Raw genomic sequence first — 20,992 nt, 5'->3', positions numbered from 1 at the left:
TACATGCAGCATATTGATTGATTGATTGATTATTTTCTCACTGTGATGAGAAAATAATCAACCCGTTTATTGAATACTGGCATCAGGAAACATCGTTATCCGTCCCGTTTTCAATAAGTTCCAGCTTTTTCTGGGCTGGAGGACATGATTAAGGAAATTCCTTTCACTGAATTTTGGGGGATTTCATCAGTTCCTTCATCAGCTGCCAGATGAAAAGAGTCTCCTGACGTTATTTTATGACTCCTGGTCTCTTTTCTCCTGCAGGAATCAGAATCAGCAGCCATTTTGAACTCGATACGTCAACTGACCAGAAAGGAGAGACTCTCCTCACAACCCATTTCCTTAAAAAGTAAATATTACAGGTAACTTTCAACGTTTCTGAGAAAAATGAGTTTTTCCTTGAACTCCATAGAGAAAAGTTTTCTGATCGCTTTATATTCATCCTGATCAATATGATGTCTGAGATTTTTGCCAAAATTTCTGACCTGTTTTGAGCAAATTTTTTGATTTTTTAAAAGTAGAAATTTCTAAAACCACTTTCAAAAATGTTCAAAACATTCAAATTTTCTTGGAAATTTCTGAAATTAATGTGAAATTTTTGCAGTTTTTTTAAACAAATTTTGGACATTTCAAACTCAGAAATTTGTATTTTTCTAAAAAAATTCTGAGATTTTTTTTCTGGAAATTGACATTTGTTTTTTTAATCTGCCATCACCCTAATATGACATCTTAATAGATTTCTTTAAATAAATTGAATTTTTCATAATATTGTAACTTAATTAATGACAAAAATTCAAAAATTGCTTAAAACAAATTTATGATTTAGTGGGGAAATCAAAGTTTTAAAAAATGCAAACAAGTGAAATCAAACTGGAATAATTTGAATATTGAATTTAGATGTTTAGACAGAAAATTGTTATTATATAAACATGTTATTATTATCATAAGTTCATTATTGTTCGTTCTGTTTTTTTAATTTAACGAGATATTGATTGTTTAACCATTGATTAGGTCTAGACTGATAGTAAATTGAAGGGTTAACTGAATAATAGATTATGTAGCAGAGGGAATATTGATATGTCTATACTTCCTTAAATATATAAACCAAAGCTTTGATGTTATACTTCATGCTGGAAGTATGTTTTGTACATATCCATAAAATAAACTATAGTTTGAGTGTGTGTCAGCGGAACTGACGGCTAAGCTAAGCTAGGCTAAGTGTGTAACATTTACTGTACAGAAATGCAGCTAAGCTAACTGTAGCTGCTAAAAACAAACCCTGCATTGGAGTCTCTCTCTGGGAGTGGAGGTCAGAGGTCGGTTGGTCGTTGTACCACTTTAGTGCAGACTGAAATAACAACCAGAGGATGGATTGTCACGAAAAGTGATACAGACATCTGTGATCCACAGAGCATGAATCCTAATGATGCTTTCCATCCTGCTAATTTATGCTTCCTGCCTTCCTCAGCCCTCCATCTTCTGGCTGTGTCAGGAAAACCAATCTCCCTGCACCATCATGAAGGATGCTCCAATCTTTTAAATGCGTCTCACAGAGAGGGAAGTACATCAGGATGGAGGATTCACAGGTGTGGAGAAGGTTTATTTTTTCCTCTTTTGCCTTGAAACTACAGATTTATTTCATCATTTTTGGCTTAAAGCCTTTTAATTATATCAAATTGGTCATAATTGAAATTTATAACCTCATATTTTGCTTTGATTGTTAGATGGTTTACCCGATATAAATATTTAGCTGAATGCTGATATTTTTGGCCAATTCAATTTGTTTTAATTTGTCGTGAGTTTTTTGTTTTTTGACCTATGAAAAGAAATATTCCAGTTCATGCAACAATTTCAAGAAATATGTAAAAATAAACATTTTTTGTAAAAGTTACTGCAGCTTTCAGTGGAACATACGTTTAATTCAAATTAGTTATTGGTTTCATACCCCAATACAAACCTGCCTCAAATGAAATAACTCACCTGTCCAACAGCTGCTAACAAGTTGCCACATTTAAACCAACAACCGTCAACAAACAAGACAAATAAAATAAAATAACTGGCATATGTGTAACGAAAGCCTCCAGGGAAGGAATAGTTATCCATCCTTAAGAAACCCTGCAGAGGGGAGAACCACATGCAAAAGGCTAATTAATGCAAAGAAGAAACAGCTAAAAATACACAGAGACTTTACACACAGGCAGCTGGGCGAGAAAGATCAAAGTAGCTACAGAAATCGTCTTTAGATCGAGACAGAGCCGAGAAGTACGATGAAAAGAAACAAGACAAAAGAGGACAAAGTAACAAGACAGATGGGAAAAACAGAAAAGTAAAATGAGACGGATGAAATAGTCAAATCCAAATTACCTGAGAGGAAGACACACACTGTCAAATATTTAAAAGCAGCAGTTTTTTTTCAGATCTTGGGTTGATAGGTAGAAAAATTCCCCAGAGTAAAGGAAAGATGGGCTTTTAAAAGAAGACGGTGACAAGAGCTGCTAAATGTTCAAAGTGCAGAGGGAAGGAAAACGTAAGGTAGACTGTGACAGGAACTCTAAGGGAGAAATTAAAACAGCTGGCATAATGAGAAATCACATCTGAAGGAGGGAGAAACAAACGTCAACGCTTTCCGGTCTGGCTCTGCGTTCATCGCTCCAGGGACAGACGCTCTTCAAATGTCTACTTTCAACACTGAGACGTCTCAAATATTCTTTCTTCCAGCTAAAAACCAAAGTTACTGTTTGTTCAAAGACTGAAAGCAACAGAAAATGTGATAATTAAAACATTTACAACAGGCCCCTGACCAGATTACTGACATCAGCAGCTGTCAGATTATAATCCCAGACTGTGAAGATAATTTAACTTTAGTTAACTCCTGCAAAACACAAATACATTTTATTTATTTATTTAAAGGACTTACACTGCAAAACCACAAAATACTACCGAGTAAATTTGGTGATTTAAATAGTGCACTATTACAGTGGCTATCAATGTTTTCAAAGCTTCCCGTCACATTTTATCCAGATTTTACGCTGTTGACGTGAGACACACATCATAATTCTGCAGCAGACGCAGTAAATCTGGACTTAATGAATTATAATTATGAACTGATTTGAGAAGTGTGTCACCGATCACAATCCCACAAGTCACAACTTTTCCGTTTCTTGCTAGCTGCACTAAAGCAGCCTGATGAATTCATCTGGCAGCCAATCAGAAATAATCAATTATTCTAACTCAGATTTTATTTTTAAAAAGTGATTAATAAGGAAAGGTAAAATAATGATGGAAATCTACAATTAAAAAAAAGATAACATTTTTATTATAATTATTTTTCCATTTCTTTCCCTCATTTCCTCCAAACATCCAGAGGGCCCCACAGCGCCCTCTGGCGGCCCCGAGTTGAAAAACACTGACCTGATCCCAGATAACACAGAGCGCAAGTTACAATTATCTATAATCAACATTAAATTATTTTAAAAATTAACAAATAAAGACAAACTATATCAATAGCTGCACAAAATACTACATTTTTCTAATTTTTTTATACAACATAAACTGGAGAATTTTTTCTAAAAATGCTGTGAATTCAGAACAATTAGTTTTCAGAAATATGAAATTTACTGCAAGCAGATATTAAAAACTGTGAGACAGCGAGGTCTAAAGGTGCAAAAGAGAAACTGAAACAAACACTGATGCTAAGAACGACCGGTGGTGAGAAGGTGAGCTGCAGGTGACCCACATCAGCTGATGACCCGTCAGACCCGGACAGCCACTGACAAAGTTCCCATCACAACGAGCTGCCTCTCATTAAAATCTCTGCTCCATATGAACAAGACCTCTCCGTCTCTTCCTCTCATGCAGCAGGAGCTGAGGATGTGATCCCTCCTGTGTTTTTACTCTGTGGGTCAGCAGGACTCGCCTCAACGCCACGCCAATGGAGCGGAGCCGCTTCTGGTGCCGCTGATGAGGACGGCAAACACAACTCGTCTCAGGACAAAACTGACAGCCACTCTTCAGAAGCTCTGCGATCAGCCAACCCGTTCAGCAAAGGCAAAAACAACCCAAAGGGAGACGAGTTGCACTTCCTGCTAGTTTCCTACGTTCCTTCCAAACGTCCAGCAGTTTATTATGAAAAAAGTCAATTTATGCTATAAAAAGAATGTATTACCTTATCGACCTTACCTAGAAACGGCTGTATGATAAAACCCAAACTTAATGGCTGCTTTCCAGACCTTCTCTGAACATGAGCAGACACTGGGATTAAAACATGCTAAGAACCAGAACTCCCAGTATGACTTGCTTCTGTTTATGTATTTTATTGATCTTTTCTACAAATATGGACCAAACTTCCTGTAAACTGCAGAACAGCTGAAACACTGACTTCCTTTAAATGAAGACCAAAACTCAGAGCTGCTTCTGAACCGTGATAAATGAAACATATTTGACGTCTATGGATGGTTTTGATGATGACAAAATGAATGTTTCTGTTTTGTGTTTATGTGACTTTGTATTGTTGTGTTTTTATGATGTCAAACACTGAACTGCCTTGTTACTGAAATGTGCTACACAAATAAACTTGATTCATTCTAGAAACATAAATACATTACATAAAAAAGATAAAAACATGAAGCATAACAAAAACACATGAAACTCTGAAAGGCAAAAAGACGATTCTTTTGCTTCCGATCTGTAGCGGCGCAGAAGAACCGTTTAAAAGAAACCTGGAGCCGAAGCTGTTAGCTTAGCGCAGAGCGCCGCAGCAAAGGGAAGATAAGGCAGAAACACAACCATCTGCTTCTCGCTCTTTGTGTCGACTACGTTACATTTTATTTTTTGGGAAAATGCGAGTCTATAATAGCAACTGACTGAAAACAGAGGAAGCTGGAGCGTGACGTCGATATAAAAACTCCAGTGAGTAACTTCTTTATGAGACAAATGTAGCTGAAAAACGTTTATTTCTCCATTTTACTGCATCAAACTATTTCTCAGCTTCACACTCTGCATGCAGATGAATAATGTTTTGCTCAAAGTAACAGAGCTGACGGTGGGTAAACACACTGTTTGACCACCAATAAATCTTATTTGAGGTGTTAAATTATACATATACTTTAAGAATCTGTGCCTGCAGCGCAGACTGTATGACTTCTGTTTTTAGCTCAAATGTATTTCATAAATAAGCAAATTCACCACATACACATTGGTTTATTCGTTTCTATTTATTTTAATGTATGGATAATGACAGCATATAATGTTTTTCTTTTGACACAATGAAAGAATTTGTGTCAGTTTTATTTGAAGAAAGTGTTTCTTTCGCTCCTCTTAATGCACCTGCTGTCACTGTGATGGAATTGTTTTGATTATTGGGGATCTAAAAATGGTCTGTTTCTGTCATATTTCCTGCCTGAATTCATGTTTCTGTGTTTTCTCCCCTGTTCCTCTTTTCTTTTTTCACTTTTCTGTGAAACAGGGAAACAGTTTGGGAGCAAACACCTGCATCTACACCTGCAGATCATCACAGGAAACATTTTTACTCCAGCTTTCCTTCCAATCTGCACCGGTTTGTTTGGAAAGTAGATTTATCTTGTCAGGAAAGTTCTTTCTAAATAATTATTTTATAGGTTTTAACCAAACTCTGTTCTTGGTCAGAAGGACAGAGTTTGAAAAGATTGATTTTCCAAACTGTGTTTCTCTCAACGCCTCCATGTTATTATTTTTACATGTTTTTCTATAATCTCTAGTATCTTTTCAAATAAACTCCCTCAGAGTAGTTTAATATCTCCTGGCTTGTTCTTACACCTCATTTTAACATTCTTAAAGTAATAGTTTAGTTTACTACTGAAAATAAGGATTAATAAAAAAGATAGTATTTTTATGGGAGGAAAACGAAAATAAAATCTTGCTCCTGTAGTTTTTCTTAATGTGTTTTTTACTTGATGTAAAATAACTGTTATTTAAATTATCATATTATTATTTTATGCAGATACTTTTCATTTTAATCTGAGTGTGCAATTTTAATATTTATTACTTTCCTCGTGTTGTAAAAATGTCCTTTTTACTTTTGTTCCCATATTTCTTATTGTGGTTCTTCTAACCTGGAAGAGAGAGAGAGTGGTGTGTGTGTGTGTGTGTGTGCGTGCGTGCGTGCGAGAGTGTGTGTGTGTGTGTGTGTGTGTGTGTTTTCTTACCTGGTGACCAATGAAGGGGCAGGTTGCAGGTTGCAGGTTGTTTGGATAAACTCCGACGTAGCGAACATCAGTCTTGAACCATTTGCAGATCTTCAAAATTTTGCCATTTGTGTAGTTCCATACAAACAGAGCAGAACAGCAAATTATCACACATTGTTTTGCTAATTGTTCTATATTACAAACTTAATTCACTCATTTAATTGGATTTTGGGAATGTATAACCAATACGTTTTCACAGTGAAAAATATTTAAATACTTTATGATTATTTTACCTCCAAAACGGGACAATTTACTGCTGCCTTTTAAAACATACCTTCAACGTCATTCTTACCGTGAGAATGTACAATTTTGCAGCTGATGAAATAAATCAGAAAAGTACTGAACTGATGGCAATTTGTCAGAAACAAAATATTGGTTTTATTCAAACTGTTATTATTCTTTGACAGCGCTAAGACCCGCCTCCTGGCTCTGATTATAACTAATTTATTCCTAATTACAGCCGGGAGTCACAAAGACTCGCTTTTTAAAACGGCCATGTTGTGAAGCCACACACGTTTAAAGAGCAGGTAGCATAAAGTCATTCCTGCATCCACAGCTCGGCCCGAAACTGCAGCTCCAGTGTGGACAATGCAGGAGGTTGGGGCAAACCGCAGCAGTGTTTGTGCGACCTTCGACCTTTCCCACTGAGAAGGAAGCTAATCGGCTGGACCACACGACCCCATCACAGCGCCTGCTCTTTGATACGCTCCGGCCTCAACTCAGCAGCTTCATCTCCTCCCCGCCCTCCTGCTGCTCAACGCAGCGACGACTAAGTTGGAAAAAATAACTGCATCCCTCCTGGAGCTGGTCATAATGGAGGGCCATCAGTCCTGAAAACACAGGAATCATCAACAAGACGCACTGAGAAATGTGATATCTAAATAAAACTAGCAACACCAGGGATGTTTATCTGCTTTCTCTGATTTACAGACCTAAAAACTGCATAAAATCTGACAGTTGATGGATAATATTCTGACCAAGAGGAAGTCAGAGTCTCACGACTTCAACATATTTTAATCAAGAGAAAGTAGAAAAGTATTCGGAAAAAATTAAACTTAATCAAACCATCATTTATACTTAAAAATATAAAGTTAAGTAGAAATGTTGGTATTTTAAGGACCAAAATGTCAATAATCCAAATAAGTAACAAAACTTTAACCCAGGCAACAGAAAATGTTTCTAAATCAGTTTCTTTAAATAAAAACTTTAACAGAAGCTGCAGGTTTCAGTTTGTTTCTGGTTTCTGGTTAAAACATGTTTGATTTTCATTCAGTGGGAATAAAATGCAGAAACTTTACTCAAGTCAGAGTAAAAGTACTTATTCAAGTAAAAGTAAGATAAAATACTCAGAAAAGTAAAGTTTTCAAAAAAGGTAACTGCAGAAACACAGTAATTGTAAACAAATGGTCAGATTTGTGCATGGAAAAATGACTTTGTTAAAGATGTGAGATAAAAGAAGATTTTTATCTGCTTTTCCTGATTTACTGAATGTTTTCCAGATGTAAAATCTGCCATTTTAATCCTAACTTTCTGAGTCAGATTAAGATTTGCAGGATTTCTATCCACATGCTCCCTGTCATAACAAGCAAACTCTCAAGACAGTTTACTGTAATTAATTAAAGTAGTTCAGGAGGTTTTGACATGTCTGTTAGTGGAGGATAATCTGCAACATGGGAGTTTAAATGTTTAATTAATCCCTTGAAATGAGACAAAAACAAGCCGATAACAAATAATTAGTCTCTCCCAGCTGACATTTTTTGATCAGGAGTTTATGGATTATGACAATAAACCCCTGATGACAATATTTACGAGTTAAAATGGCCCAGTTAAAGTTCAGACATAAATCCAACTGAGAATCTGAGGAAAGACTTGAATAACTCTCAGTGCAGAAAAATATTCAGCTGCACTAAATATTAACTCCATAACCGGCTAAATACTAATACACGCCGCACTTTTCAGATTGCTTGAAAGACATTTTGTATTTTCTGCTGGTCCGTCACATAAAATGAAGCAGAAATATGAATATTTCAGCAAAGCTCTTTGTTCTTCAGTCAAAAACAAAACCATTTTGTCTGCACAATGGTTCCAACTGAACATCTCCTTCGTGGCTCTGCGTCATTTCCTCCCCGTTGTTTCGCATCTTCTGTTTGTCTGCAGAACTTTTAAAGTCTGCAGACAAACAGACAAGATGTACAAACGTCTTCCTGTGAATTGAACTGCGACACTTTAAGTGAGATTGCACCTCTGAAAATTGCGCACTTAAGTGCTGGGTGTAATTTAACAATGCACAAAGCAGTGAGGTCTGGTGCATAATATGCTCGGTTGTTTGGTGCAACAATTCACATCAAAGTTGGATGATTAGGAGGGCTTTGTCAGAACGTGGCCAGGCAATATGTTTGGGTGCAGGCCTGTGGTACATTAAAACTAATTCAGCTCCAGAACAGACTGTGGCAGCCATTCATCACAGCGACACATTCGGGGGGGAAAAGGAACAATACATCACATTTTGGGCTTTGTGTCTGCTGATAGCAAACTTCTACCCCTTTCCTCTCAATCCAGAAAGTCAATTTTAGTTAGTGTATTCCTCTGTGGCAAACCCAAATAGCTAATTAAACCATTTCTAAGCTTCTGTTAGTAAAATTGCAAAAGAAACACAAAACAATGAAATTAGGTTACTTGCCTTCAGTAAAATCAGAAATATAAACGCTGCCATTCCTCTTCTTCCCTATTCATAACGGACGTTGCCAAAAAAATCAAAAACCAGAAAACTGAAAATACTCGTTGCTTGTGAACCATCTGGTCGTGTGAGCATACTGCCTCCTGGTGGTGGAGTTTCAGGTTGCAGCTGATGCAGGAAATGTTGCAGCAATTGTTTCCAGTTTTTCATGGTTTTAACCAACTTATTTTATAAAAATCAACTTTATTTTTCTCATATTTAACACAAATAATTAGAGTTTTACTCTAAATGCTTGCTGACAACAAGCATTAATGTTCCTTTTAGAATGACGAAATGCTGGTGCAATAATTTAGAAATTCAGTTAAATAACTATTAAGTTTATTATTTACACAGATTCAGGATTATAGTAAAATATTCAGTTTATCAAAATAAATTTGAATGTTACATCAGAAACAGAATGTTGTATTTTGTACAAAATCACAAGAAAAACTGCTGCTTTCTAGCAAACATCATGACAAAACAAGCAGCAGCACACTCATTTTTATAGAAAACTTTAGTGGAAGATGCAAACAAGATGCAACAGCCTTGAGAAAACTGTGAAGCATGACTGTTCAATTAAAGCCCTTTTTCCTCGTTTGTTCAGGTGAAACTTTATGTCTTGTGTAAAAAGTGCCTGGTGACTCTTGATCCTGGTTCCTGATTCACTCCAGATGGGATTACAATCCAAAAGCTTGTGCAGCTTTTTTACCTCAATTTACCTTCCACTCAACTTTTAATTGGGAACTTTGTAACTGGCAGCCATCTTAGTAGGTAGTTGTTACAGAGTTACTATGACAACAAGGTCAGAATTAGCATTCCCTTCGTTTCTAACTTATAATCCATAATAGTACATTGCAAGTGTTACTCGATCACAATGTTTGAGTCCTCTACCCACCAAGATAAATATCAGTGATAGTTGCTGCAGAAGCTGCACATAGCTAAATTAGCTTGGCTAATGTAGCTTCTGTCTGCTGTTGTTGCTGCCAGCCACCAGAAACCTGTTGTTCACATGAAGACTTCTTACTTCTTTTCAAATCCACTTAAACATTGATTGTTTGCTTGTTTAGCCTACGCAGCTCCTCCATGTTGAACCTTTCTGCATGTTCATTAATTAGTGAACTACATCACAGCAGGAGGCGATCCGACATGTTTCCATCCTGACAGCAGCCATTTTGTTCTTCCATTTTTGTCTTGCACATATTTCGTTGTTGGTTGATGTCTGTTTTAGCTGACCTAACATTTTGTGAAATAGTTTTTTCCAACATCAGGAGAAGGACAGGCTGGAGCAAACCGGAAGGGGCGGGGCTGTCAGCCTCAGACCTTATTTGGAAATGGACAGTTGCACTGCGGAAGTGAAGGGGGCGCTACTTTCTATATTGTCTACGGTCTCCCGTTTTTTTATTTTTTAATCTGTGAAATCTTCATTGTTGGGAAGGATTTTCACTCTCAGACTGTATTTTAATTTCTCTCTTTGATTCACGTCAGTGCAGCTCAGTTTTTAACAAATTCTGTAGCTTTCTGTGTATTTCTAAATGCTCCTCAGTCGCATCTTTTCAGGGCTAATACTGCCTCTAGTGGCGTGGGGGAGGTAGCACAATTAACATAACGATGTCATAAATGAAAATAGGAGAAAGTCTTTCTGTTGATTACTCATTTTTCATTTTCATAAGGAGGTGGAAATAATTAAATGACAAACAAAACCTCAAAGTGATTCCAGTTTCTCTCGACAGTCAATGAGTTGAAACTGTGGCAAATTTTAAATACTCTGGGTTGTTCCGGACAGTCGACTCAACTTTCAATGAAAACACTGTATCATTAAGAACTGTTGAATTCTATCTTCAAGAAGATCTGAAGACCTTCTAGTTGTGTGCAAGACAATGTTGAGTGTTAACTTTTCATCTCCTTGGCGGGTTTGGTCACATGAGCTGCAGACAAACTTTTAATAAAACTTTCAATGGCAGGTATAACAGCAGGTAAATAGTGGTGAAACCAAAAACATCTCTGTCTCAACTGTTTGTTTGTACTGGTGATGTTTGATTGATGTGTGAAAAAGAAAGTGACTGAATGGTGACAGTATTTATTGCCTGTAAGGTGGACGGAATAAACGCGCGAAAGTCCGTGAGAGAACAGAGTCTGATTCCTGATCACATCCCGCCTTCAGCATCAACACCACAGAGCCCAGAGGTCAGAGGGTCAGAGGGTCAGAGGGTCAGAGGTCGAGGGTCTTCCACCAGTTGCAGGTTCAGGGCTGAAAGCTTGGCTGACACATCTATCTATCTATCTATCTATCTATCTATCTATCTATCTATCTATCTATCTATCTATCTATCTATCTATCTACTATCTATCTATATCTATCTATCTATCTATCTATCTATCTATCTATCTATCTCTATCTATCTATCTATCTATCTATCTATCTATCTATCTACTATCTATCTATCTATCTATCTATCTATCTATCTATCTTTCTATCTATCTATCTATCTATCTATCTATCTATCTATCTATCTATCTATCTATCTATCTATCTATCTATCTATCTATCTATCTATCTATCTATCTATCTATCTATCTATCTATCTATCTATCTATCTATCTATCTAATCTATCTATCTATCTATCTATCTATCTATATTCATGTTTACATATCTACATCTATATATCTAGGTAGTTGTATAGATATTGACTTGTAGATATATTTAGATATCTACCTATAGATTATACATCTTTATATAGAGAGAGGCACATATATAGAGAGATAGATTTAGATACAGATCAATATTATATCTGTATAAATAGATCAATTTATTTTGGCCAGAAAGATAGTTTTCCAAATTTTTCCCAGTTGTATCGGTTTAGAGTTCTAAAAGGCTGTTTTTGTTCCATGTTGTTTTCATTTTCTTTTGCAAATCTCCCTTTAATTAATAAAAGTGGTTCTCTTATTTTCTGTTTGAATTAGAAATAAAAATCTTGCAGTGGATGAACATGAGTACTGATGTTGAACGTGGGGGAAACCGGAGCACCCGGAGTGAACCCACACCTGCACGCGGAGACATTTCCCACTGTGCAGTCCCGGCTTTTAATATTCAAATGTCCAATTAACAACAATAGTCTGTCTTTTTCCAATCACCATCACCACCAATCACCCAACCCACACGTGGCCCCACCCCTTTGAAAATACTAGAGACATAAATCGATGTCTACGCTGGACGGAGTTTATGTCTGTTATTAAACTGGCGCAGACAAGATGGAGTCAAAGCCTTTTTTAAACAATGAAATCTGTTTCTTGGGTCTTTCTGCTGGTTCAGTGATGTCATTCTGCTCAGCTGACTCTTCAGCTGCTTGAGTTTCTGATTCCTCAGTTGTTTGGATTACGTCTTTGTTGAAAGTAATCTTCATCTGTGGAGGGCATGATCACTGTTCTTCGGTTAGGCCTCTCTCCCTGTCTGTGGAAACTGCAGGAACATTACCTGTAACGTCTTCTGCAACGGTTTATTTCTAATTCACTTTTTGATCACTTGGTGTTTTGGATCAAATTTGGATCCGTCTCTCCTGTGTTTGCAATGGTTTCCAGATCAGCTTTCATTGCTATGTTTGTCTTTTTCTCACATTTAGATTTAGTGAACAGCCTTCTTTCGTCTCGCTGGTCCCCATCTTGTTGTATTTTAGGGACCATTTCGTCTTCAATCACTGATTCGTTTCTGTGAATCTCTACTATGATGGTGGCCGACTGATCCGTCCCTGTTTCTGGAACTGAAACTTCTTTGTGTTCGCTGCTTTGTTTAGAAATGTTTTCATTACTGTCAGCTTTCAGTTTACAGGCAGCTCTGATTGCTGCCTTTCTCCTGATTTTACGCTGACAGCTTTTTGATGGTTTTTATCATGTTGCTGGTTCCCATTTCCTTGTGTTGTTGAGAACATTTCTTTGGTGATCTGCTGCACTTTAGCGACCTTTGTTTCAATCATGTGAATGTAATCTCTGATGGAAGCTCACTGGTCCCCAACCGTTTGTGGTCCAGAAACCTCGTCTGGTTTACTGTTTGCTCCAGAAACCTCTTCATCGTTGAGGTTTCCATTTCACAGGCAGCTCTGATTGCCGACTCTCTCCTGTTCTCACCTGCAGATCTCTGCAATTGCTTGGTCTGATGATCCTGGTTCCCATTCAGCTGGGTTTCAGAGGGCTGTTTTCTTGGGCAATAAAAAGAACTCAGTTTGCGTAGAAGTTGTTCTACTGGCTGGTTTTATTGATAACTGCCTTCCTGTGAATCCATCTCTGTTTGGACTGAAGCAGATTGACAATGGACTGTTTTCTGCTTTGAGCAGTCTTGTGAATCTGCCTGATTTTGACCAGAAACCATTGAATCCTTGCTTTGTTTTCGCTCTGAGAGGACTTTCCTCATCAGATCTTTCTGCTGTCTAAGATTGGCATGTAGTTTCTGATTGATATAGAACATTTCATCCAGCTGCTTCATCAAGTATTTCTGTACTCTGATGTATTCCAATTCCGTCTCCTTAAATTTGGCCAGACATCCACACTGTGCTTGAGACGTCTGCTCAGAAGAGTGGGGACATTTCTCTCCGTTTCGATCCAGTGTCTCCTGCGGTGTGACGATGGAATCCTTTTTGGTGACTCGCTGTGCTGCAGAAATCACAGTGTTGTTGGAATAACTTGCCTTTTTCAAGGAAGCTGCCTCATCACGTTCTTGTGGCGGCATTGAAACATTTTGTGTTTCAATATTCTCAGTCAAAAAACTTAGATCCGTGCGAGGTCCTGACTTGGGGAGCGTTTCCCAAAATGTCTTCTTTCCATTATTGTTGTTGCTGTTTTCAGTAAAAAAACTCCAGATCTGTGGAAGCGCCTGGCTCGGGGAAAGATTTCATAACAGTGGCGTCTTCTTGGTGCGCTTACTCTTTGATGTTTGTTTCTCCCTTTGTGATCCACTTTCTTTTCCGTGACCAGTTCTGTGGTAGACATCACAGGTTTCTTGGCAAATCTCCTTCAGGGAATCTTGCTGATCACTTTGGTCTTCAGGCAGAGAAGTGTCCTGCTTATCAACGTTTTCGGCTCCAGACTTTATGGGCCGTTCCTGCTCTGCAATATCTCGTCTCCTGCACTCCAGCGATGCACTCTTTGTCACTGACCAGTGGATCGTTCCGCTTTTCAATATTTCCTGCAGAAATCTCTTGGTCAGAGATTCCTCCGATCAGGTTTTCAGTGGTACCTGGTTCTTCTCATTGGACTCACTCTGAGGCGTCAGTCTGACCCCCTTTCGATCCATGGTCTCCTGGGTGTCGGCCATCGATTCACTTTCATCCTGCTGTTCGATATTTTCAGCAGGAATCTTGAGCTGCTCAGGTGCGTGCAGCTCCAACCAGACTGCAGAAAGAGTGAGAAGGACCTCACTGTCATTTAATTGGCTGTACATCCTTAAGAAAACGAAACGGTATGTTCTTTTGTGAGGGAATTTATTTTACGGTTCCAGTAATGCCAGAATTAAGATTAAGCAATAAAGACTTTGTGGTATTCTGATTTAGTTGTTACCTCCCCACGCCACTAGAGGCAGTATCAGCCTGAAAAGATGCAACTAAGGAGCAGATTTAGAAATACACAGAAAGCTACAGAATCTGTTAAAACTGTGAGCTGCACTGAAGTGAAGAAAAGACAGAAGTTCAATCAGAGTGAAAATCCCTCCTAAAGGTGAAAATATATTCACAGATTTCCAAAGAAAATAAAAACAGGAGACCGCAGATATTATAGGAAACAGCGCCCCCTTCACTTCCGGAGTGCAATGGTCCCATTTCCATATAAGGTCTGAGGCTGACAGCGGCCCGTCCCCTTCCTGTTGCTGCAGCCTGGTGAACTTGAGCTGCAGCAGAAAATAGAAATATTTTCAGACGTTTGTAATGGAAACTCAGCAGCCCTCTTACTGTAGACACTAACTGCACCACAAGAAAAACACAAAGCTGAACATTTATACAATTTGTGCTTTATTGAGAAAAACGATTGTACAACGTAGTGTTGATTGCAGTAGCAGTAGATCATAAGAGCAGAGCCCATAACTACCATGTATCACACAGAAAACATGGACATGGTGTTTCATGGCATTTCAACAAAGAGGCATGAAATGGCAACAGATAGAGAGAAATACCCTGAAATAACTAAATTCTTTACTTGCTGCACATGTTCCTGGTAAACGGGAGTAAAATTGGACACTGCAGTTGCAGTTTCGTCATTTGGCGATGGCTTGACAGAGACTTCACTGAAGCCATAAAGCAAGAGGCCACAGAACATCTGCACAGCAAAATCTGGAGGAACCCGGAATTAAAACATAAAGCAATCGAGACAAAGAAGCCTGGCAATAAGAGATTCCTATAAATTAGTACATTCCACTGTGTACAACCTGCTCTTAAATGGCTTAAACACACAAGATTATCCATCACCTGAAGATTATTCCTCCCTGATCAAATGTTTATCCCTAGAAACACACCATCGTTTCATTCACATCCATAAACCAACGTTGTGTAATACAGGAGGGCACTGTGCGTTTTCTGAAACTACTTAAAAGTGCAAATCATATTTATTAGATCCAATAAAAACTAAAAAACCCTTTAACTGTTCCTGGATGTTTTAAAATGATCTGTACAGAACAATAGTAATAGTAAGAGTCTGGTGACTAATAATTTTACCTACAAGGTGCAGTTAAGGTAGATCAGTTTACACACAGGTGTTAATTTATTTTAGTTCTTTATTTCATATGGCTGCTCTGCTTAGTTAATGCTTTTTATATAAATGTATGCATGACACAAAGTGCGTTACGTGCCAGTGTATCGCTTGGTTTGAATGCTGAGCGAAATCGACATTTATAGGTGGAAATGGAGGAATTAGGAATAGTAAATGTTACATCACCTTATTTGTTCATCTATCTTAGAACTTTAAAAAAATTACACAAACATGCAAAGATGTAAAAAAAAACTTTTTAAAAAATGAAGAAACATAAAAGGTAACAACAACCTGTCCAATTCTACTCCAACTAATAGTAAATTATTTCCGCTGTTGCAAAGTAAAACATGATTTTTGAAAAAAAGCAAAGCCTCTTTACTTTATTCTAGTGATCAGATAAGCAGCTGGATTTCTGTGTATAGGAGCGTCAATCAAAATATATAATCTTTGGTCATCTTGAGGGACGGCATGGCTTCGTTGACGTTCTGGTCCAGGCGCCGATAGTCTCCGTTGTTACGGGAGCATAAACCCTCCTTCCAGCGGCGGCTCTGAACCAGCAGGAAGATCTGAACAACGGGACCAGATGGAGAGAAATTACAGAAATGAAAGAGATCAGACTGATGAACATCGATTTGTTCGGTCACCTCAACTATTGTCAGGAGGACAAATAGATGAATCAACCCTGATTTTTACTTGAAATTCGGGGTGAGCAACAAGTTGCATCAACCTTCAGCTTCTATGCTCCAAACTGCAAAACTGATGAAACACTGATTTCCTTTAAACCGAGGCTAAAAACTCAGAACAGAAAAGGATTAGGGTCAATGAAAAAACAAGAACAAAACAGGCAGAAAAAAATGTAGGAAGGAGAAAAGTCAAAAGTTGGTGCTTTATGTTGACAAGATGGCAGCTAAAAACAAAGCTAGCTACCGTTAGCGAGCAGCTTTTGCCCTCCAGCAGGAAGCGGTTCATATTTTCTAAACATGTCATGGACAGTTTCCCCCAGAAAACCTGCTAAGCCAAGTGGTAGCGGCGCTAGCGCAGTCTGCTACATCCCGCCCGTTTTATGCTAATAAATGCTAAAAGTTTCAAAAATCCATAATTTGTAAACAGGATGTGAAAATAGTTCAGTGCTTCAACTATTGAATAATAAAAAATCTGCATAGAAAACCATTTTAAAACACACAACGCTCAGCCTGGTGGGGAAGGAAAGCCTGATGGCTGCCAGGCTGAGAAAACACCAAAGTTTGAGAGACGAACAAAAACATTGATTCTCCGAACACACCAGTGAAACGGCAGTTACTGTCCATCCAAACTGGACCGATTACCAACACATGTCCAAGCCTCACCTTCTTGTTGTGATAGGTGATGTAGACGACGGCCACCAGGAAGGCCAGGATGACCAGGTGGAAGAAGAAGTGGGAATCCTGTTCCTCTGAGCTGAAAATGTCGGCTTCCTCCAGCACATTAACCGGCTGCTTGGTGTTGATTTGCCCCTTAGTTTTCTTCCCCCCTTCATAGGAAGAAACTATGAAGTCTTCGTCATAATTGTATTCTTCAACAGGTTCGGAGGGGAAGTTTCTGTTTGCTTCACTGTATTAAGCTGTGGCTCTACGCTTTCTGCTGGGGAGGTGCCCTGGACATCGGGCTCACCTGTTGTCTGGGTCACCTTGATGCTGGCGGTGGGAGCAGGAGAGGTCGTCTTGACTGCATTCTCTTCCGTAGTTTCTTTCATAGTTTCTTTCGTAGTCTTTTCATCTGCAGGTGGAGGCAGCGTGGCCCTAGCGTTTTTCTTGCTCTGTGCTGAAAGACGCGTGGTGGGCTCTACTTGACGGGGCGACTTGGCATCCTTGGCCTCTGCAGTTGTCGGTTTGGGGGCGGCAGCAGTTGTCGGTTTGGGGGCGGCAGCAGTTGTCGGTTTGGGGGCGGCAGCAGTTGTCGATGCGAGCTTTGGACTTGGTGTACTCTGTTCTGTTCTGTTTGTCTGAGCTGCTGCCACAGCCAAGGCAGTCAAATCAGCAGTCTGGAAACCTGATGAAGAGAAATAACAAAAATATTATATACATGTACATCGATACACAAGTATCTGAAGTGCTGCCAAACTGGTGTGTGACGTTTCTTGTTTTATCCAGTTTTCTCTCCGTTGTTTTCTTAAAGCAGATATGAGGCACAATGGAGAAACTTTAAACTGCTGCTGTGTAAGTTGTGCTTCTGGATCAGAGTTCAGTCAATATTCGATCAGAATCTGTTGATACTGATCACGAGTCTATCTAGAAATATTGTCATATATTGCAGAAAAATAGAAACTTTCATCGTCTTACTGGCATGTCTGTGATAAAAACCTGAATTTATATGAAATTTTAATAAAACATGTTTTTCCTCACAAAGACATGAGGAACAAAAATGCAGAAAATGTCAATTCAAATCAAGAAGTTATTGTGATTCACAAAATTGTCGACATTTTGGCAACGTTTTAATGTATTTATAATATAGATTGCTTTTTCAATTCTGAACTTTAATTTTGTAAAGACCTCTGGACACTGAAACTGGAAGATATTTTTAATACCCAAAATGAAACATGACACCCAAAACAAAGCAGAAACCAAACAGATGAAGACTAAATAAAACTTCCCTTCAACAAATATCAGAATCATTTTAATTTATAATGTGATTAATTGATTATTGTGACAGTGAAAACAAGACATTCTGTCCCAAATTCATCACGTCTAAAAATGAACCGACTGCATTTTTCTACAGTCAGACAGGAAAAACAGACGCGTTATTTATGTAAATAAATCTATTCAGTGCTGCAGAAATATTTATACTGTTATTTTTCCTACAACTTCAGCCCACCTGAACGTTCAGACATCACTGAACTAAACCTGATTTTTACATCTTTGATCCATTCAATCAAGCCCAAAATAATTTGAAGAACATGTTTTTAATATTTGTATCTAATATTAAACAAACATTTCTTTCCAACAAGATCATTTCTTCTTTTTTTAATTTTAAATCATATTTTTTGGCCAAAGAGTATTTGTCCCAAAGAACATCAATGCCTGTAGTTATTAATCTTATCTTGCCTCCTGTTCAAACAAACCGTTCACACTTACAATTTATTTATTTAATTAGGTTTTTTTTGTTTGTTTTTGCAAAAGCTTGAATTTCCAGCAAACTGCAGCCAGTAACTATAAACCAAATTTGAAGGCGTCTTTAAATTCATGTCAGTGACAACATGAACCAAACAAGTGTTGCCATTATTTCCTGCTCAGAGAAAATGAGGCGCTGCTTCGGACGGGACAGGAGGTGAACACTGACGACTTTAAGTGTGCAGTGAGACGCCCCCGAAAGAAGAAAGGGCCTATTCAAAGTCAGGGGCCTTCTCCAGCATAAATCATCCCTAAACAGGAGCCGCTTGTTTAGTTTTTCTGAGTAAAACATGAAACATTCAGGATATAGAGAGGATATAGAAAGTAAAATCTGAAAATGTTGCAAAACAAAAATCTGAAACTTAAAATATTGTAAATTGCTCACATGACGGTGCTACGTTTATAAATCAAACCTTTTCATTTTATCAAATATAAAACTGAAATAAAAGCCAAAACTGCATCAGTCACAAAAACAAATGTTGCTGGACGACAAATTATCCTAAAAGTTACAGAGATAAACGATAATATTATGTTTTAAGACCATTTTTTAATAATATTGATAATAATAGAATGGCATAATTATCCAAGAACTCATTCTCATGGACCAATAACCTTTGAACTTAAACATTTAGCTCTGTAACTGGAAGACATTTTAAACATCCAAAATAAATAAACAAACAACAAATAAAATGAATTATAAACCAAATTATTCTTCAAAACACTGTTAGCAGAGGCCAAAACACCAGACTGAAGACTTTCCATCCAGTTTTTGGTGAAAAGAAAAAAACAATAAATCATGCAATTGATCATGTGATTAATTTATTTCTGCAGGCCCTTAAACAGAAAACCTTGACGCTGCTTCTCCACTGAGAGAGGGAGGAGCTGCGCCTCGAAGGCGGGGCTACGTCCACCCAGGCGTTTTGCTCAGCTGAGTGGTTGGCATGGAGATTAAAGGATTGTCAAACATGCATGAATAATGAAGACAAGACTCCAGGCATGAGGGAATAACATTGGGACATGAAGTAAAACTATGCTGACCTTTAAATAGCTGAAATTACAGAAACTTTTCAGAGGAAGACAAAATTATAATGCTTTAATAATAATAATAATAATAATAATGCTCTTGTGGCTTTAGAAACCCACATATGCATGAAAACCAGGAAGTAAAGGGATGACTGACTAGAACAAATAGAAGGAGCTGTAACTGAATTATCAAACATCTTTCAACAATATTAATTTTATTACTAGCAGTAAAGATGTTTTCTTCATTTAATATTGTGTGGAATATTGCAACATTTCAAAACAAAGTTTTTATGTTTACTTGAATAACTTTTTTGTTTATTTTGTCCTTTTAACAGTTTGTTAAAGTAACACTTCCTGTTTTTACACAAGCTTTGTTGTTCTAATGTTATTTTCTATTTTTTGATCATGTTTGTAGCTCCAGATACTAAAACACTCAGCCAGCAGTTTCCATTCAAACATACACTATATACACATTACCATATTAGCCTGATGATGATGATGATGATGATGAAGACTGGTTTGTTCTGTCTTCATAAATTTGTTTTTCTAATTATTTGTGAACATTATGTCATTTAGTTCTTAAAATACGTACATTTGTACGAGATATCAGTTTTAGTTAATTTCGTAGTTAGTTAACTGTAAAGTGTTAAATCAGACGTTTTGATCAGATGGTGCTACTTTCACAGGAGGAAAGTTACATTTTGTGGTACTTCTGGGTCAAGCAGAACATCTCGCCCGGATATTTCCGGTTAGCTAAGGTCTTTATCTAACCGACCTATTATTACATGGCATATCAGTCACTGAAAAACAACAATAACATCATGAGTTTTGCCTTTTCAAACCCGGATTAGCCAGTGGTTGCTAACGTCACATGCTAATTAGCCACAGCAGCTAGCCAGCTAGCCTCCTGGGATCCCCCGCACAGGAAACCCGGCCGGACCGTACCTTGCGTGATGCTCGCCGGAGCTGAAAGGCAGACGTTACACCACAGCTGGAGGAAAACAAACAAATACAAGACGTAAATATTTCTCCAGCTTTGCGTCGATTTGCTGTGCGCCGCCATGTTGAGCGAATGAAGGGAGGCGGGCTTCACGGTGGCCTGATATACCCAATGGGAGGGGCGGCGTTTCTCTGCGCATGGCTGCGCATCATTCTTTAGCCG

The 20,992-nt window shown here is 38.0% G+C and overlaps 1 protein-coding gene across 1 annotated transcript; it reads right to left on the bottom strand.

Annotated features, from left to right (window-relative positions):
• Positions 1-14,944: 14,944 nt before the first annotated feature.
• On the bottom strand, positions 14,945-20,909 carry LOC129373430 (keratinocyte-associated transmembrane protein 2-like). The gene is given in 4 exon segments (XM_055051336.1): positions 14,945-16,227; positions 17,008-17,234; positions 17,237-17,689; positions 20,776-20,909. Coding segments are annotated over 4 exon segments (933 nt in total). The 5' UTR covers positions 20,894-20,909; the 3' UTR covers positions 14,945-16,092.
• Positions 20,910-20,992: the final 83 nt, after the last annotated feature.

Source organism: Poeciliopsis prolifica, unplaced genomic scaffold (genome assembly GCF_027474105.1).
Source record: "Poeciliopsis prolifica strain line A6 unplaced genomic scaffold, Auburn_PproV2 SCAFFOLD033, whole genome shotgun sequence".
Classification (NCBI taxonomy): domain Eukaryota; kingdom Metazoa; phylum Chordata; class Actinopteri; order Cyprinodontiformes; family Poeciliidae; genus Poeciliopsis; species Poeciliopsis prolifica.
Note: the sequence above shows the minus strand (reverse complement) of the source record. Positions and strands in the feature narration are given on the sequence as shown.